Genomic DNA, 20744 nt, shown 5'->3' with positions numbered 1-20744 from the left:
GCCTGTGGTTGGCTTGGATTGGTACTGAAGCCCAAAACATAATGTACAACATTTCTAGCTCCTTCTTTACTTTAACTTTTCTTGTCATTTTTTAAAGGTGCAGGTTGGTGGGAATGGAATTAGTGGAGATTGTTGCCCTTTAAGAAAAGCAATGAAACAGAACAAATTACTCGTTGGTACCTGCCTAACAAATGAGGGTCTGGGGATTATCATGGCTTGTACATTTACAGCACTAACACTTTGGTTCCCATATGAAAAAAATAAATCTGCTTCTGACTTAAGATAAGGGGATGTGAATATTGATTTCTGCACAAATATGGATTACTGGTGCTAAAATACCTTGCAAAAGCCAGCCCCTTCCTCATAGGATACAATCTATTATATAGGGGCCCATCAGAACCACAGTGGCAGTCTAAGGTCTGCAATTTAAAGTGGCCAAAACATTAAAATTATTATTTTTATACTTCTCAGCAGGACTTGGACTAATAAATGGGCAGGGCCTTTAATTACAGGCATCCAGTATGGAAGGGTTAATGACCTACCCCACAAATGAAAAGATTAAAGGTTTGTGGCACTACCGGAAGGAACGTATATGGGAAGTCATTAAAGGGGAACTATTACAAAAATGAAAATGTAATATAAGCTTCGGCACACTGAAATAAGAAACTTTCTAAATGTAATCTATTAAAAATTCTGTAGCGTTTCTGAAATAATCAAGTTTATCTTCAATATTCCTCTCTCAGCATCTGTTATTCTTCATTGTTTCTTCATGCAGGAGCTGGGTGTCAGCTATTAATTGACAGTTAGATCCAATATATCGTATAGGGGGGCTCCTTTTGCCTAGAAGATGTATTAGAGCTCACTCTATTAAAATCACCAGACATCCTGTCTCTCTACATGCAGGATTTGTGCAAAAGGCAGTTATTTTGTTAGATTTTGTTTGTACTTTAATCAGTTATTTGAGTGATCAATACATCTGCTAGGAAAGTAAGCCTCGACTATAAGATATATTGGATCTAATGGTCAATGACTATCTGACACCCAACTGCCGCAAGAAGAGAGAATGAAGAGAAACAGATGCTGAGAGAGGAATAGTGAACATAAACTTGATTATTTCAGAAACAGTACAGAATTTTGAATTGATTGTATGTAGAAAGTTTCTTATTTCAGTATGCTGAAGCTTAAATAAAATTTTCGCTATAGTTCCCCTTTAAAGACCAAGCCCAGAGGTCAGTTAGGCAATGAGCTGTAGCGAAGGGGAGAGCCAACAGAAGGAAATGTTTATATTACAGATTTATGCAGCATCATTGTAAGACCAGTGTATAAGGTCCCTGTGTTTGAGCCTCGGCTAGGGTTGCCACCCGGCCAGTATTTTACCGGCCTAGCCGGTAAAATACCCGCCAAAGCCGGTATTACAAATTTACCGGAAATGTAACTGCTGGTAAATTTGTAATACGATCAAAAGGAGCCCTCGGCCTGTCCCCAATCCCCTGCAACTTACCTTTCTTTGCCTCTTCTGGTGTCCGTGGACCCACCCCTTTTGACATCACGTCCCGCACCTTTGAGGCCCCGCCCCCCAGCAGCCAGTAACATTTTTTTTATAAAAGGTGGCAACCCTAGCCTCGGCTGAAGGCTACAAATTGCACGTGTGGAAAATGTTCTTGTCCATGACCCCCCCAAATGTAATTAGCAGGTGTCCCATGTTTGCTTCTCTGACCCTTGGAGACCTACATGTAAAGGGTCAATAGAAACAGAAATGAAAAATAGGGGTTCTACTGTATTTCACATTAATGCTTTTCAAGGGACCAGAAAAAAATGGTAAAATGAAACCAGGGACAAAGTATTATACATCATATATTGGTGGAAGCACAAAAAAATGTGTGTAAAATAAGGGAAATCTTAAATTCAATTTTAAATTGAGGTGTCACTGTAGTTGCCTTGTTTAAACAATGAATGTATTGGCTGAGACATGTGTATCAACGTGTCTTACATTATACAGCATTTGCATCACATTTGAAAGAAAAGTGACAGTTGGAGTAATAAAAGGGCAATTGCGCTGTCCACGGTGCCTGGGAAGAGTTTGCTTTGTCTGTTCCCATGTGCCGCCAGACAGCATTCTAGCACAACAGCTCTGCCCGTGTCGCTCTATTCAGGTATATACGGTAAGTCTGCAGTTGGCAGCCGCCCACGTACCTTCATCATTAGCAGACAGTTTGCCATGGAGTACATCACCCGGCCCAGACGTGACCTCCACAGCTGAACAGAGGCTGCAAAATAAGATCAGCTCGTGAAGGCGCACAAATAAATTACAGCTCTTTTCTAGCCGTCAATCAACCGGAGCTGGGAATTCTGATTTAGAAAAGATCCTCCTTGTTAACACGGCCCTGAAATTCTAATTCTCTGCGGCTGCAACTGGAAACAAAAGGACTGGGAAAATATCCATATATTCACCCCCTCCCTGTGCCCTTAGGATGAATAGTGCCCGGCTAGGGAGATAGGAGGAAACAGAACTGAACTTTATAGGCTATAGAAGGAATAAAGGGTAAGTAAAGGCACTGCATGGCATGAGGCAGGGGAGAGACATACAAGATAAAAGAGGCTCCGTTGTCTCCCCACGGATAATGACACAATTAATTCTTAACCTATAAATCAGTCTTCATGATCCCCCCAGCTCTACATTATGTAACCCCGGCATTACAAAATGCTGAATACGTGGATTTAAACCATTTTTAGAAAGTAAAGCGGATTCTGCAACATATTTTGGGTTAGTGAGGGGAAACAAATAGTTAAAGGAAATCTATAACCTCCAACAATGTAGGTCTCTATATAAAGAAATTGCCTAAAACAGCTCATATGTAAAACCCTGCTTCATGTAAATAAAACTATATTCATAAAACACTTTTTCAGTTTGTGCCATTGGGTAATCATAAATAGACAACTGGCATTTTAAGAAATAAGGGTCACCCTACGATTCACACAAACATACCATACATCTTAGGTCACATGAGCCAATTAACAGACCGAGTTCTGTCTTTTGCTTCAATACTTCTTCCTGTTACAGTTAGAGCTGCAGTATTTCTGGTCAGGTGATCTCTGAGGCAGCACACAGACCATCACGAAATGGTGGCTCAAGGGAAACAATTTAAAAGGGCAATATTTAAGGATATCTATATACCAGTTTGTTAAGATTCCTAAATATGTCACTTAATTTTATATAAACATATACATGTTGCTTAAAGGGAAATTTTACCCCCAAAAAGAATACTTAAAGGAAAACTATACCCCCAAACAATGTAGGTTTCTATAAAAATATATTGCATAAAACAGCTCATATGTAAAACCCAGCTTCATATAAATAAACCATTTTCATAATAATATACTTTTTCAGTACTAGGTGCCATTGGGTAATCATAAATAGAAAATTGCCATTGCCATTGTATGATTCACTGTGCACACAAACATACCAAACAAACCATACATGTTAGGTCACATGAGCCAATTAACAGACAGAGTTGTGTCTTTTGCTTCAACATTTCTTCCTGTTACAGTTAGAGCTGCAGTATTTCTGGTCAGGTGATCTCTGAGGCAGCACACAGACCATCACAAAATGGGGGTTCAAGGCAAGAGATGTAAAAGGACAATATTTACTTAAATATATCTACCAGTTTGGCAAGATTCTTTAATATGCCACTTAATATGATGTAAACTATCTGTTGCTTAAGTGTTCATTTTGGGGGTATAGTTTTCCTTTAAGCAACATATAGTGGCATATTCAAAAATCTTAAAAAAATGGTATATCGATATCCGTAAATATTGTCCTTTTACATTGTTTCCTTTGAGCCCCCATTTCGTGATGGTCTGTGTGCTGCCTCAGAGATCACCTGACCAGAAATACTGCAGCTCTAACTGTAACAGGAAGAAGTGTGGAAGCAAAATACACAACTCTGTCTGTTAATTGGCTCATGTGACCGAACATGTATTATTTGTTTGTGCACAGTGAATCGTACAATCCCAGGGGGCGGCCCTTATTTTTTAAAAGGCAGTTTTCTATTTAGAATTACTCAAGGCACATATTCCTAAAGAAGTATAGTATTATGAAAATTGTTTATTTACACTAAGCAGGGTTTTACACATGAGCTGTTTTATGCAATATCTTTTTATAGAGACCCACATAGTTCGGGGGGTATAGTTTTCGTTTAAGTATCCATTTTGGGGGTATGGTTGTCCTTTAAGAACAACAGATCTATGCACAGGGTCACAAGGTTGGGGAGTAGAGGGGGATATAGATGGGGACATGGAGGGAAACCACCATACAAGAGAATCCGATGACCAATTTGAAGCCTGGCTGACTAGAATATAGCAGATGTGCTTTAACGGAGCACTAAGGCTGCCACCAGGAATCAAGGGCCCCCTTACTAATAATCTAGCAGTGGCTTCCCACCAAGGGAACTCCCAGTTATTAACCCACCTGGGACACTGAGCCCTGGCAACAAGCAAAATCACACATTGGGGAAAAAGAGGGGCTGCACAAGCTCAGCTCTAGTCCTGCCCTCATAATATATAGTAGTGGAATCCAGCGTTTCAATAGGAGCAGAGGTAACGGGGTGAATCTGGTGAGGGACATTGTATTTAGCAGGTACAGGGCTAACAAAATCTATGCTAAATAAAGGGATTAGAAATGTCAGGAACTAAACTAACTGGCTGGCATCCATTTCAGAAGATAAACAGAATATCATCAACAGCAGCTCAGCACAATCAATTGAAGCCCAAGCATGTGCATGGCAAAGGGAAGGAAGAATTCTGACTATTGATTTGAAATCTGGAGAGAGAGAGACGATACACAGAGCTACCCAACCGTGGTGAGATGTGTCTGAAAGGCTTTGCCCTCGACTGCCCCCTCCTTTGTCTCACACGCAAATCCCTGTGTCGGAGCCAGACAATCCAGCACATGCGGCACGCCATTAATTAGATGGAGATGAACCTCTCCTCACACACAATGAGAGCGCAGCCACATAATCCTCCCTATCCACGATTTACTGCATGAGGCAGAGATTCCTATGTGGCACCTCATACAGCTGTGCAATATAGCAATGTTATTCATTTATTAACAATATCTATGTCAAACGCTGGTTAAAAAAAAACAACACTATTTAAAAGGTCCATTAGATTTAGCAAGGCATGCTGGGAGATGTAGTCCAGCAACATCAGGGTTGCATTGCTATATAATAAACCTTTTCCCCAGCTCTCCAGGGCCGGCGTTGCATTTAAAGGATTTGTTCAGTATAAAAATAAAAACTGGGTAAATGGATAGGCTGTGCCAAATAAAAAAAAAAATTATCTATAGTAATATAGTTAGTTAGCCAAAGATGTAATATATAAAGGCTGGAGTGACTGGATTATTATTATTAACATGTATTTATATAGCGCCAACATATTGCGTGTGTAACATAATAGCCAGAACATTCCTGCTTTGCAGCTCTCTTGCTTTCTCTGATTGGTTACCAGGCAGTAACCAAACAGTGACTTGTGGGACCACATGGGTCATAACTGTTTGTAATTGATCCTCTGCATTCAGCTGATATTCAAAAGCAAACTCATTGAACAGTTATGTCCCATGTGGCCCCCCTTCAAGTCGCTGACTAACAAAGTTAGAGAGCTGAAAAGCAGGAAGTAGTGTTCTGGCTATTATGTTACACATCTGCTCACTCCAACCTTTATACATTCGATTTTTGCCTAACTAACTATACTAGAAACATTTTTTTAATTTGGCACAGCCTATCTATTTACACAGGTTTTATTTTTATACTGAACAATTCCTTTAAACGTCACAACTAACCAGCATTAGAATGGACTGAAATATTAGGTTTCATACGCTCTATCCATTTATTTGTACAGTCATATTATTTCAATTAAACCTTCTAGCATTTATACTTTTAGAAGTCATGGCATGTGCTTGTGAGAATAGAACGGCTCTCTCATTAATACCGGATGGCCTTTCCAATTAAGTCCCTGAGTTTAGTCTTTATAATACAATAGTGAGCTTGTTAGAGCAGTGCTGATTAGCAGAGATCAGCCAGTTGTTATGGGCCTCTGAGTAGGACAAGGTCTATTAAACCAGCGCATTTACTTTGCAAAATAAAACGTATCCAACAATTAAATCGAATGCAATGTCTTTTTGTTTTTCTTAGTCTTTGTGAAGATGTTAGTGGCTAACTTGCAAGTTCAGGCATCAAAAAACTTCCATTTCTCACCCTCTATTATACCCCCAAATCTCTCTGCAGTGATATCATCTCCTTATAACTAGGCAGTGGTCAACTAAAGGCCCCCATACACGGGCCGATAAAAGCTCCCGACAGACCGAGTTGGCAGCTTATTGGCCCGTGTGTGGGGCCATCCGATGGGCTTACCTGTTCGATATCTGCCCGAAAGTCGCCCAGATCTCGATTAGGCAGGTTAAAAAATCCCGTTGCATCGCGGCCACGTGTTTATGTGGTTCCGCGATCCGACCGCCTGTATCGGATGCATTCTGATCAGCCCGATATCACCCACTCTAATGTGGGCATATCGGGGGAGAGATCCGCTCGTTTGGCGATATCTCTACGTCTATGGCCACCTTTACTTGCAATCATTCCTCTAATTTTTTAATAACCCCCTCCATGCAGATCTGACCTCGGGAGTTCATGGGCGCAATCTTCTTTTTTCAGTCTTCTTCAGAATCTGAGCAGAGTATCGAAAATTTCACAGTTGTTCGGGACAGGAAATTTACTCCAACTGCACATGCGCCGAAACTCTGCTCAGATTCTAAAGAAGACTGAAAAAAGAAGATGCGCATGTGCAGTTGGGAGTAAATTTCTGGTACTTAACGATGTGCCGAAAATTATGAAATTTTCATGACTTTCATGGTATACGCAATCGTTCATGCGCATGCTCAAACTCCGCTCAGATCCTGAAGAAGACGAAAAAAGAAGATGGCGCCTGTGAACTCCCGAGGCCAGATCTGCACGGAGGGGTAAGTAAAAAAATAGGGACATTTGCCAGGCGTGCAGTAAGGCTGTGGGGGAGGAGGGAGGTTGGTCTACACAGAGTAGGGGGGTAGGGTTTTTTTTTCTAGTACGGGTTTGTTTCTCCTTTAAATAGGGCTCCAGTTCTATTTAGGCTCTCTCATATTCACATTCGAGTCTCTCATTCAAACCAATGCATGATTGCTAGGATCATTCGGACTCTAGCAACCAGATTGCTGAATAAAAAGCTAAATAACTCAAAATCAGAAATGAATACCAATTGCAAATGATCTCAGAATATTACTCTCTACATCATACTGAAAGTTAATTTAAAAAGAGGTGAACAACCTTTTTTATGCATGGGGAGAAATGCAAAATGCATAATGCATAAGAAACTGCGGTGCATCCCCAATTCAGATATCTCAGAAGCTTTATATGCTTATTTTGCTACCCTGCAATTCCTGACCGTACGATTTAACATTCTGCCCGGTCTCTGATGCTCATGTTTCATTCAGTAAATCACATCTAAATTAAAATATCTTTTTGGCAGCCGTCCAACCATCAAATGTTCCCTAAAACGCATCATCCAATCTTACCAATTAGATAGCAGAGATATTTGGAAGCGGAAGGTGCCGGCGTTTCACTGTACTTGTGTTCTGGGGGGAAGCATTGCAGAATGATTTAGGAGGCAGCTGGCAAAACTGGACCTCAAACGGAAAGATCTTGGATAATTTATCACCAAACATGGGAGATATATGCTCGGTAGATTTCCATTTTGAAGCTGTGCGGAGCCTGGAGTTTACAAGGGGAATACTTTCCTCCTGAATTTATTGAACCTTTATACTTGGATGACCCACAGCTCATTTTCTCAAACCACACGTCTTCCGGAATGACTTCCAATCTATTTTGTGACTCTCAGTGGGGGGACTGCATATTGTATTTGGCTTTCGTATTTGTCATTGTGTGCCCTAGCCAGGCTTACGGTGTATCTTTATTACACACATGGGGGTTACAATAAATGGGCCAGTAATTGATATTGTAGACGGTTAATTTTTAGCATCTTGAGGTCTATTACAGTCATTAAGGTTTCATGTGGGATTCAGATATTTGGAAGAAAAAATATACAGAATGCTAACCACAAGCTCCTGTACCTCATGCTTCAAAAAAACATACCATTACAAGCTTGCAAAATACACAATGTGTGCCGAAGTGACTTATGTTGCGACAGTAGGATGAGCAATTACAGTTCAGAATAATAGCATTCCTACATCACTAACCTGAGCAGTCACTGTTTTTGGTAGAAATTACATTTCTACAAAGCAAATAATTTACTAGTAGGTGTAGTAGAATAATAGGTGTAGTAGAATACACCCACAGACCCAACAGTCATGATATGCATGCTGGAGTCCTGCGCGGGTCTATGTTCAGAAACCTGATTCCCTAACCCATACTCGCAAACCACTATTTTCCCCCGCTGATCTGCTACCTGACCCGCAATAGGCCAACCAAACTTCCGACCTGGGGGACACGCAAAACAGGAAGTGATGTCACACTGGACCGGAAGTGGCATCACTCTTGTGCCAAGAAAAAAAACTGGCAGAACCACAAGATAGGGATCAAGCACCCACCTTTTGTCAGGTATCCAGCTGGGTTACCCACGGACTGCCCATATGCCTGGGGAATCGGGGACCTGACCTTTGTGGGTATTCCGCAGGTACCTGACCCGATGCAGGACTCTTATGCATGCTGCTGATTCTGTGTTACTGAATCATTAATTGAGGCTTGTTCAAAATAATGATAGCTTGTTCCAAATAATAGCAGTGCGGAGCTCAGTTAGTGAGGGCATTCATTTTGTGCGGCCCTTATTTAAGGAAGGAAGGCAGCAAATGTTGTGCATGCTGGTTATGGTGCATTTCTCTCTGAAAATCTGAGTATAATGGCTGTGCAATGGCCTGCTTGGAGTTGAACCAGGGACCTGGTGTCCCTGTGCTGTCTAAATTGCCGCTGCTTTATGTGAGTAAACAGTTAAGGCCCTGCTTCACTCTTATGGCTATGCTTGTAACTGCAAGTTAGCAATCTAAACTGCTTATAAAACCCCTGCTCTTAATTGACTCATTGCCCAACGTAGGTCTATTTCCTGATAGCTCCTGGGTGTGATTCTCGTCTGATTATCCATTCCTGACCTTTGGCTGTTTTTGACCTTGCTGTATCGCTGCCTGGACCGAACCTTGCCTGTTTGAACAAGGATCCTGACTTGGTACTGTGTTACCGGGTTTTGATCCCTGCCTGTTTATCCTGACTACGCTTCTGGTTCCTAATTCTGTACTGCACTGTCTGACTGGTATTGTTCCAGCCTCCTTATCTTGACTACGCTCCTGATTCTGTACTGCACTGTCTCGTTGTTATTGTCACAGCCTGTTCCATGACTTCACTCTGTTCCCGGGTCCTCCTGTACACTTTAGTGTTCCCTAGCCTGCCCAGAACGTTCTTCCTGGTCCTCTCACTTTAAGACCTGGTGGCATCTGAGTAATGGAGGGCTCCTCTTGAAGACAAAGGCAGCTGCTATAGTCAGAATCTTGAGCCAAGACTGGAACCTTGGAGTTTGTTATGGGTTTTGGGATACCATACATTATCAGGCTTGTTCCAGACATTGTTCAGAAGAATAGCATACTTTGATTAAAAAGTTGATTGAAGAGGGGAAAACATATAATCCTATCTGAAGCCAAGCTATCGGCATGAAGCACTCACAAAGTCCAATTGTTTAAAAAAGACATGCTGAAGAGTTTACAATTTGCCAAAGAACACACTGACTGGCCTAAAGAGATACGGCACAACATTTTGTGGACTGATGAAAGCAAGATTGTTCTTTTTGGGTATAGGGGCCACAGACAGTTTGTCAGACGAGCCCCAAACACTGGATTCAAGTCACAGTACAGAATGAAGCCAGTGGCACAAGCATCATGATATGGGGATGTTTCTCATACTAAGTGCAGCAGTTCTTGGAAACACTGCTTATACAACTAAATATTAGTTCTATCATTTAAAGCAAAGCAAAATCTTGAAACATATTTCAGTTTATACAGTGAATGTTTGAGCTTGTAAAGAAGAATGCAGACATTTGGAACAGCCTAATATCTAATTTTCTTCACTTTCTGTAAAGGAATAACACAAATCTGATACGTTTTGCTTAATGTTGTTATTAGGAATAGAATGTGCAGTGTTCCCAATGCATTTGCGTGTATGAAAATAAAAGCTTTTATAAGGAATTGAGCTTTATTCGCTATTATTCTTAACACAACTGTACTTGGTATTGAAGGGGGAAAACCTTGAATAGTTCAAATCAATATGTCAAATACCAGAAGCCTTTACGATTGTAAACAGCATTAAAAAGTTTGTCCCTGAGGAAGAGCACGGTTTGTGCTTGAAACGTTGAATTTTTTTTGTAATAAAACTTTTTTTCTCCATATTTAGTCCCAGTGTGTGCAGTACTCTCTCTCTCGCAATATAGTGATCCTATCCTATCACATACAATTGCCTTTCATAACTAAGATATATGAAGCCTTTTATTAGCACTAAGTTACTGTCCGGAGCTCTGTAAGGGGTCACGTGTGTGTTCCATCAGACCCTGGAGTCATGTATACATTATTTATCTCCACATTTCCACAGTCCTGTATTTAGGGTTATACAAAGAAGAGAGAGAGGACCTCTCACGAAACGTACAGTTTCTAAAGACAAATCAAATAGGACATTACTAGTACAGTGCATAATGACTGATCTACGAATACAAGGCGACAACTACTCTACTAGGAATCAGTTTTCAACATGTCAGTGTCACTATAGTCAGGCAACAAGCGTTTTTTTGTTCACCCCCTAGACTGGAATGTTTCCAAACAATACGCTTATGAGGTTAAATAAAAACTCACCTTGTCTGTTGCTCTGAGAGATTGTGATCATGCTTCCATCTTCTGCAAGTCCCTTTTCCAAATTCACCAAGATCTATGATAACAGTGAAACAAAATGGAAACATTCTTAAATACAAATAAATGTGTGGCTTAAAAATTCAAAAATATACATAAACAATTATCTTGACAACATATGTGTGGCTGCAAACTTTCACACCAGGGTATTTATTGGTGGGATAGACTGGCTTTTTCTAAGCAACTTTTCAATTGGCCTTTAATTTTTTTTTTCCTTAATAGTTTTTGAATTGTAAAGGCCCCCATAGACGGAATGATAAAAGCTGCCGACAGATCACGTCAGGAATTATCGGCACGTGTGTAGAGCCCCCCGACAGGCCTTCCCGGTCAATATCTGGCGAAAGTCGGGCAGATACCGATCGCGTAGGTTAGAAAATCCCATCAAATCTTAGCCACATCTTTTCGTTGATACAGTCCCGCAATCTAACCGCATGTTTGGCTACCGTTTAAAACTTGCTATTGAGAAGACTTGCTATTGAGAAGACCCGCGACCCGAACCGCAAACCCGGAGAAACGCCGACCCGCAAGTATACCCGCTGCCTGCACCCGCAGGTATTTGCAGGTAACTCCCGGGTACCCAACCTGCTGCAGGACTCTACCCTAGGGCCCACGATTGGATCAGCCCGATATCGCCCACTTCAATGTGGGCATATTGGGAAGAGATCAGCTCATTTGGTGACATTGCCAAACAAGTGAATCTCCTGGTGTATGGCCACCTTAAGCCTTCTTCTTCTGACTCTTTCCAGCTTTCAAAAAGGGGGTCACTGACCCCATCTAAAAAATGCTCTGTAAGGCTACACATTTATTGTTATTGCTACTTTTTATTACTCTTCTATTCAGGCCCTGTCCTATTCATATTCCAGTCTCTCTCAGAATCAATACATTGGTTGCTAGGTTAAGTTGGACCCTACCAACCAGATGGGTGAGAATGAAACTGGAGAGCCTCAGAATAAAAAGCTAAATAACTCAAAAACCCACAAATATCACTCTCTACATCATACTTAATGTTCATTTAAAGGTGAATAACCCCTTTAAGAAATACGGCATTCGCTGGCAGGTTGTGGAAAGGAGAATGAGTCTAATAAGAGATCGCTGCATTTATAATGGAGCACAGCACATGTTGCACAAACATTCTACACAACTGAAGCCTACTCATACACATACCTCTAGTGTTTACACATCACATCAGAAATCAGACATACAAGCAGCTTGTCATAGTTCTGGGTACTATAACACACATAATTAGAACGCTATTTATAACAAGAGATATAAGAGCACTGCAATGTCCCATTCACATCTGGCAATGAGAGCTTATCTAATGGCACCTACTTGCAGACAGACAGCTTTCATATTGTGTAGCCGATCAAGAGACTCCTGGGGGTTCCCAAGATACTGACGCAGTTCTGCATGTAATATCCGCATGGAAAATGGAACCAAAGACCCTAAAAAAAATTAAAAAAATTTAAGACTGAAATGACTAGTTATCACTGGAGGAATGAAACCCTCTACAAAAGTATTTATTATGTGTCTCGTAATCCCAGATGCCTGGTTTCCCAAGCGAGTAAGTGCAAGAATGTCTCAAGGGAACATCACCTTGACATTATCTTTTATCATGATTCAGAAATCAGTGGTATTAGGAAATCATTTGCCCCTCGTCTTTTTATGATTTTGGTTTTTAAATTACAGGTATGGGACCGGTTATCCAGAATGCTCGGGACCTGGGGCTTTCTGGATAACGGATATTTCCGTAATTTGGATCTTCATACCTTAATATACTTAAAAATCATGTAAAATAAACCCCTGGGTTAGTTTGGATCAAGTACAAGCTACTGTTTTATTATTACATAGAAAAGGGACATACTTTTTTAAAAACTTTTATTTGAATAAAATGGAGTCTATGGAAGACGGGCTTTCTGTAATTTGGATAACGGATCCCGTATCTGTACTTCACTTTTCGTTCAGCAGCTAACCGTTTTGGCTTTTCAGCAGCTATCATGTTGCGAGGATCTAATTAACCCTATTGTTGCTTTTTATTACTCATCTTTCTATTCAGGCCCTTTCATATTTAAATTCCAGTATCTTATTCAAATCATTGGCACGGTTGTTAGGGTTTTTTGGACCCTATCAGATTGCTGAAATTGCAAACTGCATGCAAACACCACGGGGCAAGGGTCGAATTGAAAACTCGAATTATAGATTTTTTTTTATGGTCAAAACGGTCAAGTTCGACTAGGGAGTTATTCAAATTTGATTCAATTTTTTTCTTTAAAAAAATTGAAGTAGATTTTTGAGATGAATCATACTCTGGCCCTTTAAGAACTCAAATTTGACTATTCACCTCCTAAAACCTGCTGAATTGCAGTTTAAGTCAATGTTTGCAGCCTTCCTGACATTTAAAGTTTTTTTTTTGGAGATAAAACTCAAACCGAGTTTTTAAAATTGTATTCAAATTCGATTTGAGTTTTTGGGTCGATTACATTCATCTGAGTTTTAAAAATTCTATTTTTTTTAACCAATTTCGATTGGTCGAATTTTGAATTTATGGGAGTTTTTATAAACTCACATAATTTAGAAATTCGACCTTTGATAAATGTGCCTCCACATGTGCCATACTGCTTAATCGAGTTAATTAGATTCACCATAAGTGTCATATTTAACAAAGTCCCAATCTGATCACATGTCAATTTCACAAATGTTACTGCAATGGCAAATGAACAGTGTCTGTGAGACTTACTATGAATTACAAGGATTATTTTATAAATAAGAAAGGCATGTGATGGCTGTTTGGGCAGAAAGCAGGTACATAGACCCACTGTGGGCAGTTAATGATAGAAAAAAAACATAAATAAAAAAAAAAACAAGGGAGTTTCCTAAGAAAAGAAAGAGGCAGAAGTGACCCAGTACACAGTCTAGATTGTTTGCAGCCTAATTAAATCCTGCAGTGACAAGGCTACCCAGCAACATAATGAAAGATGCAGAATGACAACTTAATCAGAAGGGTTCTTTTGGGACAAAGGTCATATTGGCATTTCTACAGAGGGAAAATGAAGGCGATGGGAGAGAATCACAACACAAACTAAATGAAGATGCCTCCTTCAAAAGGAAAATAAATGACAGCATTTTCCGATGATTAAAAACGGAGGAAGGAGCTGGTACATTGTTTCCAGAAAATGAAATAACTGGAAAAATATATATCTATATCTCACGCAGATGAAATGTTTTATTCAAGCCCAGTCCTGCAGCCCCACAACACTAAGGGGGTTATTTATTAAAGTCCGAATGCAAAAAACACGAAAAAATGTTGAGTTTTTTTTTTTACTATAATTTTTAGTGAAAAGGTCGAATTTATTATACCCCGAGAGTGGAAAAAGTCAGAATCCGAAAATCCTCCATCTCAGACCTGCTGAGGTTGTATATAAGTTAATGGCACCTATTATATTTGGAAGTTTCTGTGGTCTGTGCTGGATTTAGCCTAAGATCCAACTATTTCGGGCAAAAATATGAAAAAAATCGTACAATTCAAATTTCTGCAAGTTCTTCTCGGGCGGTTAACCTTCAAAGAACTAGCGGTTTTCAGATAGATCACCGGAAATAATGACTTTTTCCAAATACTTTCTATTTTCTGTGTGTCCCCATTTGAATAATATTTAAATGTAAAGTGTCATTTTTCACCTTCTAAAGCAGCTCTGGGGGGGGGTCGCCGACCCTGTAACCTGTTCTAAATTGATACAATTAGTCCATACATTTCTTATCTTTTGTCCCTGCTGAGCAGAATCTCTGGGTTTCATTACAGGCAGCTGTTAGAATTGATACAATAGTTACTAATACTCCAAAGATGCTGCTGAGAAATGGATCAACTAAATGTTGCAAAATTGTAACCGTTCAGAGTCTGCGCTTGAATTACTGAGCTGCCAGACTCGAACACCAGAGGCAGGGACATTAATGTTCAAATTTGGTTTTGGAAAAACAGTAAAAAATAAATAATGGAAAGTAGATGAAAAAAAGTCTGTATTTCTGGGCAACAATCTGAAAACAACTGAACTTAAACAAAAGTGTTTGGAAGGTGAACAACACCTTTAAATCGAGCGTTTTTAATAATAAATAAGGTCCAATCGTGGATTCTAGTTTGGTCAGACTTTTTTATTTTTTTTAATATACTCAGAAAAATTCAGATTTTGATGAACAAGACTTTAAGGGGCAGATTTACATATGGTTGAATATCGAGGGTTAATTAAGCCTCGATATTCGACTGCCGAATGTAAATCCTTCGAAGTCGAAGGATTTACCGCAAATAGTTCGATCGAACGAAAAATCGATCAAACGATTTTTCTTCGACCAAAGAATTGTTAGAAAGCCTATGGGGACCTAACATTGCACCTCGGTAAGTTTTAGGTGGCGAAGTAGGGGGTCGAAGTTTTTTTTTTTAAAGAGACAGTACTTTGACTATCGAATGGTCGAATATTCGAACGATTTTTAGTTCGAATCGTTCGATTTGAAGTCGAAGGAGCCAATTCGATGGTCGAAGTAGCCAAAAAAAACATTCGAAATTCGAAGTTTTATTTATTCTATTCCTTCACTCGAAGTAAGTGAATGTGCCCCTAAATGTTCATGTTCATTATCTAGAAGAATGAAAAATAAACAAGCCCTTGATTTATACTTTGTCATGTGATGCAGACTCCAGCATCGCCCGTAAGCTACAAACTTTTGCTTTAAGAGGACCCGATATTCATCTGCCACCCAGTCTTTATTGTGAGGGTGGCAGATGTTACATGCAGATATTGTGGTTTAAATAAAGAGACGGGAGCGAAAGAGGAACAGTTAAAATAATTTCACCTTTGCCTTACCTTTTAGATTCATTTTTTGTTAACACTTTATGCCTTTTATTTTGCTCAAATGTTAATATGCAAGTTAACGTTTACATTAAGTCTGGTATTCTCAATATCAGTTGCATTAATACAAAGCTGCTTTGGATAAAATGGCTTAAATGTGTAGTGGCTGGAACTTTGACGAGAGATGGAAGAAGTTCTTACCTCTGCGCCCAGGATAAACATGAGGGTAATATTCATAGTAAAGATCTGGCTGATCCATGTTTTTAAAGGGCTCAAATTCCATTTCAGCATTTTGGAAAAGGCCAAGTTTCACCAGTAAGGATAATCTTACAAACCAGAGCTGGAAGAACAAAAATAGGTGAAGTTTCATTAGTAACAATGACATGTTTTGTAAATACAATTAAAGGGAATGGTACATAACACCATAACTTAAAAAAGGACTTGATTCACTGTGGGGTGCCAATATGTAAACCACTGCTCCCACCCAGCAAATGTATTCCAATCATTAAGGTTTTTCCCCAGGCCAGTGACTACTGCAACTACTCCAAGTTGGAGACTTCACTCTTTTCTAGGGATGCACTGAATCCACTATTTTGAATTTGGCTGAACCCCCGAATCCTTCGTGAAAGATTTGGCGGAATACGGAACCAAATACGAATTTGCATATGCAAATTAGGGATGGGAAAAACATTTTTTACTTCCTTGTTTTGTGACCAAAAAGTCACATAATTTCCCTTTCCCACCACTAATTTGCATATGCAAATAAGAATTTGGTTTGGCCTGGCAGAAATATTTGTTTGAACCCAAATCCTGCTGAAAAAGGCAGAATCCCGAACCGAATCCGGGATTCAGTGCATCCCTACTCTTTTCAATCTAGAACCAGACCTGGCAACATAGAGTAGGCTTGCCACCTTCTCCAGACCAGGCATGAGGCGGGCCTTGTGTTGTCAGGGGTGGGTCTTGTTACATTGGGGATGGATGGATGATGTCAGAGGGGTGGGTCGGTACCGGTCTAGGGGTGTATGTCTGTGATGTCAGGGGCAAGGCTATAACATTCATTTTAAAGACCTGTCCAGATTTTCTAATTTGGCAAAAAACCAGCTGTCCGGGTGACAAGTGGCAACTTACAGTAGTACATTGGGCAACGGCAGTATGGCAGCATCAGCATTTTACTTACCTTTCTCAGGCAGCTTCAGTGCAGACTTACACTTTTGCATGGACAGTAGTGCAAAACTACAAACATTTTATTTTGCTGTGCATATCTGAGTCTAAATCTGAAGGAGACCAGGGGGGAGAAAGAAAGATGGCAGCCATGTGCTAGTTACTGCTCCATGCTCCACTATGGCAGTCAGTCTCACAGTTTGGAAGAGTTGGTTTAAGGTAACAGCAGTAAGAGCTAGTGAGCCGCTCTCTCACTGTATAAATACATGGGGCAACAGCTGCATAACTTATAAAAGTTGCATATATTTTGCTGCAGAGTTGATGGGCAGCAAAAAAAACTTGTGTGTTCATAGCATCACAATATGGATTTTAGTGCAACAACATTGTTTTCAAGCAGTTCCCTATGACTACCCAAGAAAATGTACAGTTTTGGGTATTGCACATTTAGCCACAGGAGAGGTGTCATGGTGGGTGGAAAACCTGTCATGTAATGTTGCTTTAGGCTCTTTTTGGGGTTTTCAGCAATGACTGACTTTTAAGATAAATCCAAGTGACCGTGAAAGGCAATAAGAACCAAAATAGAGTTTCAAGCAGTAAACGGATAATTATACTGTAAAAGTTGGTTTAAAACAGAACAGTGTTTTGGGGTTCTCTCTCCTGGGTGTTTTTTTTCCCCTTGGAACATTGAACAACATTTATTCTTGGCCATCTGGCTTAGCTTCAGTCAGCACCCAACTAAAATGTATAGAATCCATGTAAAGGATCTATAGGACTTGGTGTTTTACAGAGAAGGGTACCATATGTCTACAAAACGTAAATCCAGTACGATTGTTTCGCCGCCAATATGGACTCATGCAGCTCGGTTACCATGAAGTACAAGGTAATGTTAAAAAAAAAAAAAAAGGAAATAGAAAAAAATTTGAATTATTTGCTTAAAAAAAGGCTCTATGGGAAATGGCCTTTAAAGCATAAGTAAACCGTAAAAATAAGGGAATGATCCTTGATCCTGCTACAGAATTCATGCAACCATCATTATTGGAAAAACGTGGAAAGAATGTCCATGGGCGGATTTTCACTAAGGCTAGGGAAGGCAAAGCTGATAATAAAGATTCAGGAGAAGAAGAAAAAAGAAGAAAAAAAAAAAGGAAAGAGAGCTTTACTTTACCCCTCCTCCTCAAGATGCAAGCCCCAGTAAAGCCTCAAAAGGATTGGCTAGGCCGGTGGAATAAATTTGAAGATTCCTGCAGCCGAGCTAATCCCCTAGTGGCAGGACCGGGACTTTCACTTTGAGGGGAAAAAAAGCTATGGGCAGAGACACATGGGAAGATTCGGGGAGATTTAGTCACCCGGTGACTTATCGCGTCTTATTCGGCGACTAATCTCCCTGAACTGCCTCCCCGCCGGCGTGATGGCACTCGGAGCTCTTCGTTTTCTGAAGTCGCCTCGTAAGGTAGCTTCAGAAAACGAAGAGCTCCAAATGCCATCACGCCGGTGATTTCATTTCTAGTCGGCCAGGAGGCAGTTCAGGGAGATTAGTCACCCGAAGAAGAAACGATTTGTCGCTGGGCGACTTATCTCCCCCAGTAGCTTTGTGTGCCCCTGCCCTAAAGTGTAGTCTGTGTCTGCTGCTGTGATTAATTGTTCCTGGGTTATGTGTGTCAGGGCAAGCACCCAGGTACATTTATTTTTTCCTTTATTCCTTTGCTTTATTTCCCTTCTGCCCCTTTCCCCACCAGCCTGGAAACAGTAAAACAATTGTAGAGCACGCATATCAAGTTAGGGGAACATGAAGCCAGAGCACAGAAATATGGACAGGGGGAACCAAAATGCAAGGTTACTTGTTAAAAAGCAAAGGGACCTGTGAAGTGATAGAAGAGAATATGGATTGGGTAAATTAAAAGAAAAAATAGAAAATTTGGGTAAAAAAATAGAATGTATAGGTGATGGTGGAAAGCAGTATAAAAAGAGAGAGACAAATTAAACATGAGGAATATAGTAGTGGCAAGTGCAGAAGAGAAACTAGTAAGAGAGCAAAAGGAGAAGACAATCCTGTAAATAAACACACAATGATGCTTTGAAAAGCACTGTGCTCTCCAGGTTCAATTTTCTTTATGATAAATAGGGGCAACAATACACGGGACAGCAGAAAAAAAAAACACTAATTGTGCTTTCTTCTAAGACATGCCCTGTGTTTACAGGACATAAGCAGAGAGGTAAAATCAAAGCACGCTGCCTTCCCAAATTACACTTCACCTATGAGAATGTATCTGGAACAGTGTTTGCTATACATGTTCTACTTTAAAGTGGACCTGTCACCCAGACACAAAAATCTGTATAATAAAAGTCCTTTTCAAATTAAACATGAAATCCAATTTCTATTTTTCATTAAAGCGTTCATAGCTGTTCTAAACTCATTTAAAAGTCTCAGCTGTCAATCAAATATTGTCTGCCCCGCCTGTATGCCATGGGCATAGAGGCGGGGCAGACAATTACTTTCACTTTCCATTCAGCACTTCCTACATGTCACTGCTCTCCCCACATTCCCCCGTTCTCTTTACCATTTAATTGTGTAACCAGGACATGGGGATGGACATCAGGTCCCCCATTCTGGTGCACAAACAAGATTCTGAGATGATACAAGGCTTGTCTTAATAACAGTGTCCACAAAATGGCTGCTGCCTGCTTGTTATAATTATGAATTCCCAGACTGAAGGAAACAAGATTCAAATAATTTATATAGTGTAATTAAAGTTCATTTTGCTTGACTAATGTGATAAAATAGGATTATGAATAATTTTTTTTGGGTGACGGGTCTCCTTTAAGGGTTACACTGTAAGTGTCGTAGAACAAAATGGCCCCACCTGCAAGGAGTCTGTGGTGTGATTAGTTGGCTGACCACTCTTGCCGTACCCTTGGCCATGGGCAGTCAGCAGCCGCCCACAGAGATCAACAGCCGCTCTCCAGTTTTTGCTCTCCTGTTGGAAGAGAAGACGGAAGGAGGTAAACAAATGATGCTAATAAAGTCCTCGGCACCTTAATGGGCTTGAAGCAGCTCTATCCAGTCATCTGTAATGATGACAAGGTCAGCAGAGGTGGCCAGATGAAGACGGGGTTGTCATTTGTCAAAGCCGTACCTATAATTAGGCAGCAAGTGAAGCCAAGTATTGGCCATTGTTTATTCTGAAACTAAACACACGCTTACAGTGTTGCACAAAGGACAAAGTAATGGTTATTAATGCACATTTATTCTGGGTTAAATACTGGATTTCTTTGCATGAATGTTTTTCAAAACGATTAAACTCAAAGGAACAGTTGTAGGAACGAGGCAATGTAAGCTACAGTAGTCACTATAGACTTGCACTGCCAGGATCTGGCAAAAACCAAAAGCAGCCTCTTTTTTTATGACCATGAAAACCCCAGAAATAAATCAATCAACGAACAAATACTTTCAAGTGACCTTTAAAACAGCAGTATTAAAGGAGAACTAAATCTTAAGAATTAAGATGGCTAAAAATGCCATATTTGATATGCTGAACTTATTGCACCAGCCTAAGGTTCCAGCTTGTCAATAGCAGCAATGATCCAGGACTTCAGACTTGTCACAGGGGGTCACCATCTTGGAAAGTGTCTGTGACACTCACATGCTCAGTGGGCTCTGAGCAGCTGTTGAGAAGCTAAGCTTAGGGGTCGTCACTAATTATCCAGCAGAAAATGAGGTTGGCCTTTAATATAAGCTGATGCTACAGGGCTGATTATTAAATTCTGATGCTAATTGC

The 20744-nt window shown here is 40.2% G+C and overlaps 1 protein-coding gene across 3 annotated transcripts in view; it reads right to left on the bottom strand.

Moving 5' to 3' along the window:
• trappc12.S (trafficking protein particle complex subunit 12 S homeolog) overlaps nucleotides 1-20744 on the bottom strand; it is a 46560-nt gene that overhangs the window by 10719 nt on the left and 15097 nt on the right. For all 3 annotated transcript variants that reach the window (XM_018264332.2, NM_001091110.1, XM_018264329.2), the window contains 5 exon segments: nucleotides 19830-19943; nucleotides 16009-16147; nucleotides 12308-12420; nucleotides 10925-10997; nucleotides 2194-2267 (listed from right to left, as the gene is read on the bottom strand). In XM_018264332.2, coding sequence (XP_018119821.1) covers nucleotides 2194-2267; nucleotides 10925-10997; nucleotides 12308-12420; nucleotides 16009-16147; nucleotides 19830-19943 — 513 coding nt within the window.

Source organism: Xenopus laevis, chromosome 5S (assembly GCF_017654675.1).
Source record: "Xenopus laevis strain J_2021 chromosome 5S, Xenopus_laevis_v10.1, whole genome shotgun sequence".
Taxonomy (NCBI): Eukaryota; Metazoa; Chordata; class Amphibia; order Anura; family Pipidae; genus Xenopus; species Xenopus laevis.
Note: the sequence above shows the minus strand (reverse complement) of the source record. Positions and strands in the feature narration are given on the sequence as shown.